Below are 16,740 nucleotides of genomic sequence, written 5' to 3'. Positions count from 1 at the left end.
AGCGTTATCTACGAAGTAACTTTTCTGAAACTATAATGTAGCACATGAAACTTATTCATTCAAAAACCACAGAAAAGTTCTACACCACATCGTGACCTGAACTCATCTAAACTGGTTCCTCTTCTTCTTGGTATTACGTCCCCACTGGGACAGGGCCTGTTACTCAGCTAAGTGTTCTAAGAGCACTTCCACAGTCGTTAACTGCGAGCTTTGACAAAGGTGCCATTTTCGCATTTGCATGTCAGAAGCATTCTACTTTATGCCTAAGAAAGTCAAGGACCATTACGAAAAGATCCTCAACCGACCGGGAATCGAACCCAGACACCTTCAACATGGTTTTGCTTTGTAAGTTGCTGACTTTAACACTAGGCTAAGGAAGGCCTCATAACTCCAAACTGGTTCGCTAGGCTGTTGATCACACCCAGTTCATCGCCAGGGTGAAGCAAAAGTCAATTGTCTACAGCACAATCTCGGTGAGGTTATAATTCAGTAATTAGTTTGCCGACGATTGTGATCTCCCAAAATGACGAGTTTCACGTGCCTCGATCAACGGCAACTATTCGACCGCCGCCAACTGATAACTCCGCGAGGAATGTTCAATAAGGCTGTTCATTCACTTTGATCGCTTAATTCAGTGCGAGAAGTGAGCGATTTCATATTGGGAAGAGGCTTCAAACTGGTCTCCATTATGCACATGCAAACTTTTCCATTTCATGGGAGTACATTCTAACGCCGTTTTATGATGCGCTAGCTAGATGATGCTACTAGCGGATTCTGTTGTATAAAACGGTCTGAGAGAAGCAATTAGCCTTTCAATGTTCGTCCGGAAGTGGTAAGAGCAGTTTCTCTCTCAAATGTGGTAAATTTACGGCTTACTGACAGTTCCTGAAAACGGTCGAAATGAAACAAGCGGTCATACTCTTCCTAGTGGTGCTAGGATGCCACAATGGGAAGCCCTATGTGGGTATGTGCAAGGAAAAGATTGTGCAGAATCGATCAGAAAAGTACAACTTCCAATTTTTCTCAACATAGCGCCAGTTCTGAGCGTCTGCTCGAGGAGTGATCCCAATTTGGAAAAGTGTATTATGAACGTTGTGGACGGCATTCGACAGAATGTGATCGATGCAAATTACGGAGATGGTCGGCAGGCACCGAAGTTCGATCCGATCTACTTCGATCGGATGGAAATCAACAACGGAGCTGGATTTCGTTTGGTGTTGTCCAATGTGACCATCAGAGGGACAGGCGGATTCGTTATCAAGAAAATTCGGTGGGTGAATGTACTTTAATGGATAACGGAGTCTGAATCGTAATAAAGCGTTCTTTTGTGTGTTGTAGATCTGATCTAGCTGCCAAAAAGTTCGACATCATATCGATCATACCGAAGATGAGCATTGTTGGGCAGTATGATCTCAGCATGAATATTCTACTGTTGAGGGCTGCAGGAAAAGGAGATTTTCGGCTGCAACTTAGTAAGTAGTAACAATGTGAAGAATTTTATTATTTAGTACGAGGTTGAATCGCGTATCGTTGCAAGGAGTTGAACTAAAGTGCATTATTTGTGTTTAGTTTTTCAAATGTTAATTACTGATAAGAAGTAGCTGATGATTGTCTCTAGCAATACAGATGGCAGTATTCCATAAAAAACCTATGGCTGATTGAACGAATTACTATTTTTTTTCCATAGTAACTCCCATAAAAATGTTGGCAAGATACCAACGATTTGACTTAGAATCGATTAAGCGAATGTGAGTTATTATTATTTTCTGACTTAGATGCACATAGGAAGTACAATTAAAAGAATTTCAACCGGTCTCGGTAACTGAAAGAGCCGTTTTGTCTGGGAAATAAGTTGTAACACACTTCATTGAATGCTAATGACTAAAAAAACTGTTTTGTCTTTCAATTTCCTTACAATTTATCCATTCCAAGCAACTCATAGAAACAGAGGCCAGTGAAATTGGGCAGCAAAAAAAAAGTTTTTGGCACTTGGTGCAGTTTAGCAGAACCCCGACCATATAATCACAACTTCTTCTATCCATTGTCTTAATTGCAAGTAGGTAATTAACGTTTTAATTATTTTCCAAAGTTTTGACAGCTCTGAACTACCATTATTTTATGTGCTGGAAGTTTGAGAAATTTGAGAACCGAGTGTAGCGCGAGTGGAATACAAATATCAGTGTCACCACTCAGCAGCGGCCAGTGAGAGAAACTGAATGTTGGAAAGTTTGTTGCCTACACTTTTTGCCGCTGGCGCCAACTGTTGGCATTAAGGCCGCACGGGACGTCATCATAATCACCCTATCCATTTGAAGAAGCAAATCCCAAGAGCCACTCCATATATCAATGCGAAAAATTTAGCACTATGATTCTATATGTGTAGTGGACGACCCATTAAATTTTCAGCTTCAGCGGTTCACTAAAACTCGAGATTTGCTTCCACAAAGTTTTGATGATAATTGTTAGAGTGAGACAAAAGATAGGGAAAATAACACGGTCTCCCGTGTCACCTTAAAGTTCGATGTACAGAAAGAAAAAAAAAAGAATAATCGCGTAATCGGTAAGAGCCCATGCTAGATTACACGATGTATAGCGGAAACTTTCATGATGTTATTGTAATTTTACACGATGTGACATTTACACGTCACGATACATCTGGCATTCCCTTCATGTGCATTAGGGTGCGGCTTATTTTTCAAAAGTTCTCAAAACCAAAAATTCGTATGCTCTACTGAATTTAAATCACATTAAAAGAGAAACCTCAAAATCTGAGCCAAAAATATTAACATTTAGAGGTGGCGCAGGCATCTTGAAGGTGAATTTTCAAGTTATAAAAATGACCTTCAGTGAAGTAAACATAACTTTGTTATTTTCCAACAAATTTCAAAACTTTTAGCATCATTATCTTCAGCATTGAATTCATGAAAACTTTGTAGAACATCAAATTTGTCTGTACTCAGAACTAGTCTTAGTTTAAAATACTTTTATACAATTTTTTTCTCATTTTACTAAAAATTTCAACTTGGTTGGACCATAACTTCTTGAATACTCAATCGATTCCGAATCTTTTTACATGTTTTTGAAGCAAATTTAGTTGTTTTCAAACTGTTCATACAATACATTTTTCTAAAAAATGGTTTTGACTAAGTTTTTCACCGAAAACTATCCAAAAACATGATTTTTTAATGCAAAAATCGAATTTCTTTTAATTATCGAAGTTTTTTCGCCGGAAATTGCATTTTTTCTGTAAAACTTGAATTTATATAGCATCTTGCTTTTACTACGAGTTGAATAGTGCATATATATTTCAACATATGCAGACATATTTTTGTTTCAAAATTATTTAAAAATTGTTGCAAAGCCCTTTTCAAAAGTTTAACAAATGAGAAAAACCAGTTTCAGCTTTAGAGATAATATTTAACTGGCAAAAATTAAAAAAAAACTGGCATTTTTCGTTTAAAAATCATGTTTTTATGCAGTTTTTGCTGAATAACTTGGTCAAGACATTTTTTTAGTGGAATGTGATGTATGAAAGGTTTGAAAACAATTGAAATAGCTTCGAAAACATGTAAAAAGATTTAGAATCGGTTAAGTAATCATGAAGTTATGGTCAAACAAAGTTGAAATTTTTAGTAAAATGAGGAAAAATTTTGAATAAATTACTTTTAACTTAAACTTGTTTGGATTTTACACAAATTTGATGTTCTACAAAATTTTTGTAAATTTAATTTTGAAGGTATTGATGCTAAAAGATTTGAAATCGCTTGAAAACTAACAAAGTTATGTTTACTTCACTGAAGGTTTTTTTTTATAACTTGAAAATTCACCTTCAGGACGCTTGCGCCACCCCTAAATGTTAATATTTTTGGCTCAGATTTTGAGGTTTCTCTTTTAATGTGATTTGAATTCAGTAGAGCACACGAATTTTTGGTTTTGAGAACTTTTGAAAAATAAGCCGCACCCTAATGTGCATGAGTTTACACTGAAATTTGCATGAGTTTTTTTTTCTGTGTGTAAACAGTCGTTATTTTATTATCTTAAAACAATTATGATTGCTAGAATGGGCGTGTACTTCCAGAAACTAAAGTCATAATTTTGTACACATTCGATGACCCATGAAATGCTATTACTGCTGGTATTGGGTCTTTTTCGATCCATTTCTAAATACAAATCAATCTATATATCATTGAAATAACCCAGCCATTTGATTTTTTCTGTAACTCTGTCAAAATAACTGTGCATATAAAGATAGATTGCAACGCCCAGAAGAGATCACATAATAAATTACAATAACCTAGGATTGTTGACCGATTTTAGGTAGGTGACTTGGAGGAAGACCACGAAATTATTTATTTTGTCAATCAAAAGTGGATTGCATGTTACCACTCAAACAAATACTAAAATATCTTACAGAGTTAGAGTATATTCTTAGGTTACTGCGCGATATTGATAAGCCAATTGTTCCGCAATATTGATTGTATAAACTAATCATTTAGAGGAGAAAATGAGTTACGATTGCTCATTTGCCAAGAAGGAGAATAAAAATTTATACTGTTTAATAAGTTAGGTGCGAAACAATATCGGCGACGAATGAACCCATTGCGAATTAACGTTGCTTTTTCAATGTCAGAATATCAATGCTGAATTGCTATTGATTAATGAGATGGAAGAGGGAAGGAAGTCCAGCCCAATTTATGAAGAGCATTTAGCAGAAATTGTTTTTGAGCTGATTCAAGACGTTCATAATATGTCTTCATTAAAGGAGATCATACAATACTACTATACTCTAATAGTGACCTCACGTAAGCAATGTACAAAGTTTTGATGGTATATGGATCGTTGAAGTTAAACCAAAGCGTTTGAAAAAAAACGAGTATATTTGTTGCTTTGTGTGTAATGGTGTTGTAATGACTGATAAAAGTGAGTTTTGAATTAAAAAAAACTACACCTAAATCTATGACCCTTTCACATTTTTCAACGTTCTTGGTTCTGGACTTAATTAACCGTTTTTAGTTCTGGGCTTAAATAACCGGCACATATGTCTAGTCCCAGAAAGCTAAGTCGGTTGATGAATAATTTCAAATTAAACATCAATGAAATATGATACATTTTACTGGAGGTAGGGATGAAACGGTACCATCAAGATATACATACTTGAAAGTAATATAGGAAGAAAAAATCGATACCAACAAAATATCGATTAAAATTATCGATACCTACTGTTATATGATTTCAGTTATTATTTTCACAGTAATTGGTCTTTTTCATTCATAAAAAAAGAGTTAGATCCAAAATTCTTGAAAAATAAAAATACTTTGCATAAAATAGGATGTTTAAACTTTGTCACGTTACATTTGCACTAGCCTTGACGGCACTTTCCGAATTTTTTGATCAAATTTGGTCCATGATAAACCGATTCAGGGGATCCTGAAAGGTTCGATTCAATTTCATAAAATTTATAGCATTTATGTCCCAACACTTAAATAATTACGCGCAAGTCTTCATGATTTGTGCTTTTTGGTGTCTTTTTGCTGAAAGTAAGACCTAAATGATCAACGGTGAAACTTTGATAGTTTTTTCTTGGAAGAAAATCATATCATTTCTGCATTCGGTTTGAAGAATTTTATTTTTTATTTTTAAAACAAGTACTAGTGTATGTAACCTATCGATTCCATTTGAAAGATTTCATTAGAATTTATTAAAAGTCATTTATTTCAAGTTTAATTCACCTTTCAAATACGCATAGTTCAGAATGATCTTTATGCGTAGCAATTTGCAATAGAAATTATTACCACTATTGCTGCAGTAGGTCGGAAGTAAATCAGCATTGCAAAACTTAACTGCTAATTGAAGCACGATTATCCTATGTTCCAGAATTGACAGCCTGGAAAACCGACTTCAAAGGTCAAAAAAGTGTTCTTCTTTCATTGTTTTGGTCATAAAATGTATGAGTAAACACTAGGGTGCGGCTTATTTTTCAAAAGTTCTCAAGACCAAAAATTCGTGTGTTGTACTGAATTCAAATCACATTTAAAGAGAAATCTCAAAATCTGAGCCAAAAATACTAACATTTAGAGGTGGCGCAAGCGTTATGAAGGTGAATTTTCAAGTTATAAGTTATAACTTTTAGCATCAATACCTTCAAAATTAAATTTGTGAAATCTTTGTAGATCACAAAGTTTGTCTAAAACCAAAACAAGTTTCAGTAAAAAGTAATTTATTCAAAAAATTTCCTCATTTTACTAAAAATTTCAACTTTGTTTGACCATAACTTCATGATTACATAACCGATTCCAAATCTTTTTGCATGCTTTTGAAGCTAATTCAATTGTTCTCAAACCACTTATACATTTCACTAAAAAATATCTTGACCAAGTTATTCAGCAAAAACTGCACTAAAACATGATTTTTTAACGAAAAATGCCAGTTTATTTCAAATTTTTGCCAGTTAAATATTATCTTTCAAGCTGAAACTGGTTTTTCTCATTTGTTAATCCCTTGGGAAGGACTTTGCAACAATGTTTAAATAATTTGGAAACATAAATATGTTTGCATATGTTAAAATATGTATGCACTATTCAACTCGTAATTAAGTCAAGATGCTTTATAAATTCAAGTTTTATAGAAAAAATGATATTTCCGGCAAAAAACTTAAACAATCCAAAGAAATTTGATTTTTTCATTAAGAAATCATGTTTTTGGGTAGTTTTTGTGGAATACCTAAGTCAAAATTATTTTTTAGATGTTGTATGAACAGTTTGAAAACAACTAAATTTGCTTCGAAAACATGTAAAAAGATTCGGAATCGATTGAGTATTAATGAAGTTATGGTCAAACAAAAATTATGTTTCTAGTCAAATGAAGCAAAATTTGGATAAAAGTATTTTTAACTAAGACAAGTTTTTATTTTAGACAAGTTTGATGTTCTACAAAGTTTTCATAAATTCAATTTGAAAGAAAATGATGCTAAAAACTTTAAAATCGATAGAAAAATAACAAAGTTATGTTTATTTCACTGAAGGTCATTTTTTTTAACTTGAAAATTCAGCTTCATGACGCTTGCGCCACCTTTACATGTTAATATTTTTGGCTCAGATTTTGAGGTTTCTCTTTTAGTGTGATTTGAATTCAGTAGAGCACACGAATTTTTGGTTTTGAGAACTTTTGAAAAATAAGCCGCACCCTAGTAAACACTTAAAAACTTTCTATTCGACCATTAAACTTTGTTTTTGGACTATTTTGAATCTGATTGGTTTACTACTGCAGATGGACGCTTTGGTTCTCCAGATGTGTGCTCTTGAAAATTTTGAGGTTTGGCTTCATTTCATCTTCACCTTAACTGACCTAATAATAGAGTAAGGTGGGGCAAAAGTTCGACCTTAGTGGTATAATCAAAGTTTCCAGGAAAACAATAGCAGTTAAAACAAAACAAATACCATACAGTGAACCTTCAACATAATGGCTATAATTTTGCTGAACAAACTTATGTCAAAATATTTACCCATTTTTAGTTATAACAGTTTCAAAATTGATTGTCTTATTCGAACTTTTTCCCCACAGTGTGGAGCAAAAGTTCGCTGGCTAAAACACAAAATATCGATCTTTTTATGACAGGCATACTTTACACCAACCGTATACTTAAGTTTGACGAAAAATACACGCTAAATTTTCATCAAAAAATTGCCCAAAACCGGGTTAACTGTAATATACTCAAAAATAGCAGTTTTTCGCAAAACTAAGTAGAAATGTAAATTTTTGGTGACAGATTTCGCACGATCAGACAATTTTTAATAAATTTGAAGATAATATTTGGATTTTAGGCAGTTTGACTATTTTTCCGTAATTTTATACATGGGTCGAACTTTTGCCCCGCTGATTCGAACTTTTGCCCCACTATGGGCCAAAAAATGTTTTCAAGCATTTATGCAAAAACTAATACACCTCAAAGCAACCTTATGATAGGCCTAGAAATGCCCTTACATAAAATATTGAAAAAGATTTTATCTTCAATTGGTTGCATGCAACGAAAGTTTGACCAAAAATTACAATATTCACGTCGAAAAACAAAAAAATGGCCATAACTTTTCCAAATCACAATCAATTTTTATGATACATGGATTGAAAGTCTCTTACTTGAATAGCATTCGAACCACCATGACATTTATAAGATTTGTTTTGAATTGAGCTAGAAATCTTAAAAAGAAACTCTTACCCCACTCGAACTTTTACCCCACTTTACTCTAATATGTTATTAATGATCAACACCTATCAAATCTCCAATTAGAACAAATAAAAATCCACCGACAACTAAATGCTTCAACAGTATTTAAGGTTTGACCCCCGAATCTCCCGCCTGGTTGCGCCACTGCATCTGATATTTATTTTTGGTTCTCCTTGCTTTTGTTGGACATTAAATTTATTTTTACGATGAACTGATGAAGGGTTCTTGTTCAAACAATCACTATTCAACTAAATTGTTTCCAGATTTGTTTTCTGAATTCAATTTGGAATTCACATTGTGGATACAAAATGGATTCTACAGAAAATATAGTCATTTCACGAACAGGCTATTAGGCGTTCAATATGTTTAATACTGTTATTCCCAAAATTGAGCGATCTATCAATAAGTTATATAATTTTTGAAACTCAATTCAAAATCAGTGACCCCAAAATTTTGTCAATAATGCATGTCTTTATGTTTAGGAACCTTTCACAGTTGTTGATCAGCTTTACCTTAAAATCAACAACATCATTCTTGGTTTTTTAAACATATTTTACATATTTCGATAATCATCCAATCAGTAAAGGATTGAATAATATCTGGATAATAATAAATGCGTACCACAAGATATAATTGAATATAATCGCTCAAAAGTTATCAACATCACCTTATTTACGGTATTTTGAATAAAATCGAACAAATTTAGTGAAATGTATAGGGCATTGTATGCATACAAACTTCTGACTTTGATTACAGAAATGACCCCAGTTTGTGAAACAGGCATATAACTAGGCTATCAAGAATAAGTAACAAAATATTCAAAACTTCATCAAATAGCCATCGTGGATTACTTTCAAACGTTTTAGAAATGTTAAAATCTGATCAATTTTAAATGTTAAAATATAAAGCTCCAAATGCTCTCGATTGTTACGAAAATAGTTCTGACATGAAGTGTGAATTTCTCTTTACTTCTGCATTCGTTACGCATAATCAGCTTAACAGAAATAACACACTTTCGAAGTTAATCGCATTATCAAAAATACCCTATTTTACAGTATCGGGATGTTTATTTTTAGCTCCAAAACAAGCATTTGAGGACTCAGTCTCAGGAACGTTTAAGCCACCGAAATAACCCAGAGATGACTGTGAGGTATATATTGCACTGTGTTGGGTTATGGCAATATAATCGATCGCAGCAAGCGGTCTGATACATTGAGCTGTTATACATTCTGTCACATTGTCAATGTTGGCATCTCTGAGTGAAGCACTGAAGTAACTTGCATACTAGATGCATATTCTTTCTGGCTCACTTGTGAACTGTCTGTTGCCTGGGTAAGTTGTGTGAGCAGCACGTGAAGGGTGATTCCTCCTCCAGCTAAATAATGAATCTCCAAATTGGCGATCCAGCCAGATTTTTCGTCATTTTGCGGAAAAGATACCTGGCATTATTTATTTTACAGGAGGAATCACACTGCAGCGTGCATGCAAGACATAAATAATTAAAAAAAAGCCCATACTGGTGGATCTGGAATGTACGTCTTGGTGATGAAAGTGATATTGATAGTAATTGCAGCTGATTGATTGTTCGTGGAAAGTAACGGAGAAGCAGCAGCATGGAAAAGTGAAAAAAAAATCCAGTCGATACTGTTGTTTTGCTTCTAGCAAATGTCAGAACGAAAGCTTACAGTGTGTTGTTTGTCAGAGCACTGACAATGTCCGCTGACGAGAAGCTTAGATTGTGAATTCTGTTGATTTGCTAAATGCAAATATCAGGAATATAGCTTACGGCGTGTTGTTTGCCAGGAGGGACGAGGAGCCCTGGCGATGTCCGCTGACGAGAAGCTAAAATAGTCGATTCTGTTGTTTTGTATCTAGCAAATGTCGGAAAGAAAGCTTACAGTGTGTTGTTTGCCAGTACGAAAGAGAAGCCCTGGCAATGTCCGCTGACGAGAAGCTAAAATTGTAGACTCTGTTGATTTGCTCAATGCAAATTTCAGAAGAATAGCTTACGGCGTGTTGTTTGTCCGGAGGAATGAGGAGCCCTGGCGATGTCCGCTAACGAGAAGCAAAACTGAGCGATTTTGTTGTTTTGCTTAAAGCAAACGTCAGAAAGAAAGTTGACAGCGTGTTGTTTGCCACTAGGGAAAAGGAACTCTGGCAATGTCCGTTGGTGAAAAACGAGATTGGGCATATCTGTTGTTTTGCTATATGCAAACGTCAGAACGGAAGTGTGCAGCGTGTTGTTCGCTTTGGGGGATGTCAAGCCCCAGAAATGGTAGAAGCTAATTGCTAAATTTTGTCGATTGTTTGATTTTGCCACATCGAAAGCTTACAGCGCGTTGTTTATCATAAGGGAAGAGAAATCTGTGAAGTTGAATTCGTAGTTGGCAAGTGAGAGTTCCACGACCAACTTTCCATTATGGTCTGATGTTACTGGATGAGCAAGGCGTTGACGTTTTACCATGCCTACTATGCAATCCAGTGCCTTTCATTGTATTTGGTCGGTTGATGACTATCAAAAGAGCACGGGAAACTAAGTGCTTTAAGGATGTTAATTCAGTGTCACACAAAACCTTGTTCCGGAAAAGCAGAAATTTCAGATTCTGTTTGTTTTGCTTGAATGTATGGTTTAAAAAGTACAGCTTGAGATTGCCGTTAGTAAACATGAGCTCTGATTTCCGCTAGCGGGAAATGACATTTTAAAATATTGTTTGTGCCGTATAAAAGAGATGATCTTCGTAAATATTGCACTAGAGAAATGTCAAAATCTTCCATTTTTGTTATTTTGTATTGATGAAATGTCGTATTTAAATAAAAAAAAGATTGTTGTTTTTGTTTGCCTTAGAGAGAGAGATGAGTCCCGGCAATAACCGTGAAGGAAAAAAAAATATTTTCGATCACTACGCGTCCCTGTGTTTATGTAATATATGTAATGATTTGAAAATATGTGAGGCAAAATCTTGGGCAAAATAGCCTCTGCAATGTCCGCTAAGAAAATAAAAGTTGATTGTTTTATTACGCTTCATAAAATTTCCAACATATTAAGTTTAGTTTGAATCTGCTGTTTTGCTCTATTCAAATGTCAAACATAACTTTGAAGAAAGGTAAGCTCCAGTAAAGAATGCTTACAAAAAGTTAGGTTTTGTCAACTTTATTGTGAACATTTGGTATAGGAAGCTTGAAGCGTATTGCTTGGTGTAGAAGAAAACGAGCTATGCTTGCTGACGAAAAGTGAAGCTTTTTGTTTTATTCTGTTATATTTCGATTACATTCTGTTATATGAAGATAACATTATGTTATACAATAATTATGATTTAATATGCTTGACATGAGGAAATAAATTCCCAAAGACGGTTTGAGAGATCTTGTATATTCCGTTCCCTAGAAAAATCTGTAATGTTATTTATACACGCTGAATTACATTCATACAATGATTTTATTATATGCGCATTACGTCACGTAATATACAGATTACAAAACTATGAATCTTAAGCAGAGCACATCTTGATTAGTAAAATTACGATGCTTCAAAAACAAAAACCTTAAAGAAAATTTCAAAACCAAATAAAAGAAATTCAACATCATTGTTTGTAAAAAACGAAAGGAATCAGACATTTACGTGTTACGTGTGATGATTTACGGAGTTGACGAGCTTAATACGGAACAGTTTGCCAAAAATGTAAAAGGCTTGATTATTTTACATAGTGTACAGTGATTAGGGATAACCAGTTCTAAAAAGAATATTGTATTTATTTCCAACACAATTTTTTATTTGTTTATCATAAATTGAAAACTGACTTCAATTTCTTTGGAGCAGAGGGAGAATGTGAGGTATAGATTGCACTGTGTTGGGTTATGGCAATATAATTGATCGCAGCAAGCGGTCTGATACATTGAGCTGTTATACATTCTGTCACATTGTCAATGTTGGCATCTCTGAGTGAAGCACTGAAGTAACTTGCATACTAGATGCATATTCTTTCTGGCTCACTTGTGAACTGTCTGTTGCCTGGGTAAGTTGTGTGAGCAGCACGTGAAGGGTGATTCCTCCTCCAGCTAAATAATGAATCTCCACAATGACCACCGAATACACCTGTATTACGGAACTACCATGAGCTAAGCATGTTCAATTTTTATCTTTCTGGTTTGTCGTCTTTGGCCTCATGGATTCTTTTTAAGAACTGGATACATACTTTTCCAAAATATTTATAAATTCTTTCAAGGATACTTAAAAAATCTTCAAAAACCATAACACTGATTTTTTTCCACAATAATAAATTGCACAATTTCCAAAATCATTGATATATTTTACAATAATTTTTCTTATTAAGAAATGTTTCTAGAGAATCTTCAAAAATTTCTCCAATGTTTGTTGTTAAAATTACACCTGGTACAGTGGCGCGACATCATACAAAGGTCGGACAAAACCTTAAAAGCATCTCTACTTGCTTGCAAACGATAACCTATCAACTTTCTTCGTTGGAAATAACTGTCGGAATTGAATTCGATTTTCTACTGAAATTCGTCCAGAATATGATTTTTCATCCAATCATATAAAAAGGGTAGTTCATATCAACTTTGGTTGTAATGCAAAAAAAAGTGTATGAATCTAAACTAGATACAAATTCAACTTCCTCTTAATAATTTCAGGAAAATTTTAACGTGTCATGAAACAGGATGCATATTTGAATTTATAATTTGATAATTAATTAAATTAAAAAATGAGATTTCCATCCCTAGCGGCAAAGAGTGTCAAGAAACACTTTTGTAAGTTTGAAAGTATGGATCATTCACCGCAACATAGTGGGTGACTCATTATCCCAAAACACTTCAGATAAAACGAGCGACGTTTTGAAAACGAAGCAAAATATTTAACAAAAATTTTAAAAACATTTTTTGTTACAAGGAGCAATTTAACATGATAACAATTAGAGTATTAAGACTATGTTTTCAAATGAAGCCTATTTTGCTCAAATCGGTAATGATTTCGCAAAGATATGGTTGATTGAAGTTTGCTAGATAAGGCAAAGTAGCTCGTCATTTGTTTTAACAGCCATGTTGATTTTACAACTTGCAATTACAAAGTGATACAACTCAGTCATCTATATAAATAAAAATTGAATGGTGTTTGTATGTCACGTAATGTATGTTCGTAAGCCATAACGGGTCAACGGATTTGAATGATTTTTTCTCCGTTTTGTTCGTCAAGTGTATTAAAATCCCAGGATATTCACCGGGAAAGTTGAAAAACGAGAGTGCACGGAACTGTCATTTTGTATGGGACGATCCATAGCGTTTTTCAGCAGCCTACTTGATGGCAAGACGAAGTTTGCCGGGACCACTAGTATTAAATAATATTGATTCATCGCTACTTGCTACTACATGCAAGGTCAGTGCAAAATTATGTGTTTTTCGCAATCGTTAGACGAATTAGCCACAATTATCAATGCCTGGTACCAATTTCAATGATGGCCTACTTCGTCTTAAGCTACAGTTGATTAATTTAAGACCGCACGGGACGTCATTATCATCCTATCCATTTGAAGAAGCAAATATTTAGTACCACACCATATATCGATGCGAAAAATGTATCACTATAATTCTATAATGTAGTGCAGAACCCATTAATTTTTCAGCTTCATCGGTTCATTAAAATTTGAGATTTGATTTTGCAAAGTTTTGATGATAATTGAGACGAAAGATAGAGAAAATTACACGGTCTCCCGTGTCACCTTTGTTGTTTTGCTTAAAGCAAACGTCAGAAAGAAAGTTGACAGCGTGTTGTTTGCCACTAGGGAAAAGGAACTCTGGCAATGTCCGTTGGTGAAAAACGAGATTGGGCATATCTGTTGTTTTGCTATATGCAAACGTCAGAACGGAAGTGTGCAGCGTGTTGTTCGCTTTGGGGGATGTCAAGCCCCAGAAATGGTAGAAGCTAATTGCTAAATTTTGTCGATTGTTTGATTTTGCCACATCGAAAGCTTACAGCGCGTTGTTTATCATAAGGGAAGAGAAATCTGTGAAGTTGAATTCGTAGTTGGCAAGTGAGAGTTCCACGACCAACTTTCCATTATGGTCTGATGTTCATCGGTTCATTAAAATTTGAGATTTGATTTTGCAAAGTTTTGATGATAATTGAGACGAAAGATAGAGAAAATTACACGGTCTCCCGTGTCACCTTAAAGTAGTCCAATTTTGCTAGCTTTTCCACACTTACGATGCTGCCAAAAATCTAAATAAAACTGATCGATCTCAAATTTTAGTAAATCATCACTCAATGGTACAGAAGCTGTGAAATATATTTAAAAATTATGTTGAGAGCATAAAATTTAGAGGTTTTGTCCGGCCATGCGCCACTGTGGGGGTTACAAGAGATTCATCCATTGAGTTTGTTTAAAGATGGATATATAAGATATATAAGATGGATAGATTATTCGATTTTTTTTATAAATAAATGTCAAGCAGTCCAACCAGCTATACTTTTATAGATTTTGTCAAAGTTTTTTTTAAAGATTTGGTAATTTGGATATTTTTAAATAAAACTAAAAATTTCACATCTCAGATCGTTTCGAGACAAATCCTCATATTTCTAGATAGGAAACTTATCTTTTTATTTTTACATGTTTTGACGTAAATACTGGAATCGGATTTTTGATTTCATACTAATTTTTTGAAAACCTTAAAAATGATTTTTAATAGACGTACAGTGAAACCTCCATGAGTCGATGTTCCTTTACTCGATATCGACTCATAGAACCATACTGAAAACAAAATTTCATAAATACTATGATGGTCCCCTCAAACAGCTTTCCAAGGATTCTGTTTCCACGACTCGATATTTCCATGAGTCGATGGTCCCTTCAGATATCGACTCATGGAGGTATGACTGTATATCCAACAATTATTTATTTTCATATATCACTATATATATGGATATCTGAAGGGACCATCGACTTCTGGAAATATCCAGTCATGGAACGTAAATGCTTTGAAAAGCTGTTTGATGGGACTATCATAGTAACCATGATTTTTTTAATATGGTTTCATGAGTCGATATCGAGTTATGGAACATCGATTCATGGAGATTTCAATGTTTTAGATTGTGAAACACATACTGTTTACTCTATATTACTCGATATTTTGTATTTCGATATCGAGGTAGAGAACCATAGTAAAAGTTGGTTTAATGACTACCTCAATGGTCCCTTGGATCACATTTACAATGGTTTTGTGTTATATAACTTTATGCCTTCTTAAATCGATGGTCCTTTCAATATCGAGATATGGAGAGTTGACTGTGTTACTTTTGATTCAAGCACTAAGCTCTAAGAAACTTTTTATAGAACATTTGGTTTGATAACAGTCAAAACTGCGTTTTAATACTAATTTTTTTTCTAGATGACACAATTGCCAGCCTCAAAGTGCAGTACCGGCTTGCACCGGAAGGAGACAAAAACTTCGTCCGGTTCGACCCGATCGACCTGAAACTGAAGTTCCCCAAGGCCAAGTTCTACTTCACCGGTCTGTTCAATGGCGATCCAGCGCTGGAGGAATTCGGTAACCAGGCCATCAACGATAATCCCAACCTGATATTGGACGAAGTGAAACCCAGCTTCGAGAAGAACTTGGGCCGGGTGTTTACCGATATTTCCAACAGCGTCGTGGAGGGAGCGGAAGAGTTCGAATTGCTGCCACCGTGAAATTTGGTTCCTGTTTAGATGAGAAATAAATATGCGTTACGTAACTTTTTGAATGTCTTTAATTCACTTTCATACAATTCTTTGAAACACGTTACAATTGAGGTTCATGTATATAGACAAATTTCTGAAGTAGATATCACGGACAATATGATCGATCATGCGATCCACACATACCATAAGAAGTGAGACTGATTGATTAAAACACTCTTTGCTACTTCATGAGACGCGTGTTTTCTTTTCGGGATAATTTTTAAATAGATGTCATCCCAGTATCTGGGAATTCCAAGGAAAACTGCTAACAACTTGTGCTTTTTAAACGTGCTTGATAAACTTCGAATCTGTATTGAAGGACACAAACTCTAGTTAGAATTGAATGATATGTGTGGGACAAAATTTAGATTCTCGCTCCAGTCTACTTTTTGGATTGCATTTATGTCCCATAATAACTGTGGTTTTACTATGGGAAATCTATTTCTTCCAAAGAAAAATCGCCAGAGGTCGCCCATTGTCCGCATTAAAAATTCTGAAATCAGATCTCGATAGGTACCGTTTTGATTCATATTACGGACAGCTTCAAATTCCGGACATTCTGCTTTGAATGGGAAATATTTCACACGAAATGTTTCAATTTTCGCCACTCAAAAGTTCTCACTCTCAAGGGTCGTTTTAACAAGCATCTTCCATAGATATCTATAAAAAAATATAATGCCCAACTTCCTTAGGCGTCTCTCTAGTGGTTTAACGATTTAATTTAATGATTTGACTTTTCTATTTATGATTTGTTTGACCTGTCCGGGATTCGAATCGAAGTGTCCGGAA

General features: G+C 34.6%; 1 protein-coding gene across 1 annotated transcript; it reads left to right on the top strand.

The window, feature by feature from the left end:
• Nucleotides 1-785: 785 nt before the first annotated feature.
• LOC5569808 (protein takeout) lies at nucleotides 786-15,970 on the top strand. The gene is made up of 4 exons (XM_021848000.1): nucleotides 786-964; nucleotides 1,033-1,270; nucleotides 1,339-1,472; nucleotides 15,620-15,970. Exons 1-4 carry the CDS (start codon nucleotides 901-903, stop codon nucleotides 15,919-15,921), a joined length of 738 nt encoding a protein of 245 aa, XP_021703692.1. The 5' UTR covers nucleotides 786-900; the 3' UTR covers nucleotides 15,922-15,970.
• The last annotated feature ends 770 nt before the right edge of the window (nucleotides 15,971-16,740 follow it).

This window comes from Aedes aegypti, chromosome 2, assembly GCF_002204515.2.
Source record: "Aedes aegypti strain LVP_AGWG chromosome 2, AaegL5.0 Primary Assembly, whole genome shotgun sequence".
Taxonomy (NCBI): Eukaryota; Metazoa; Arthropoda; class Insecta; order Diptera; family Culicidae; genus Aedes; species Aedes aegypti.
The sequence above is the reverse complement of the archived record's forward strand: the minus strand, read 5'-3'. Positions and strand labels throughout refer to the sequence as shown.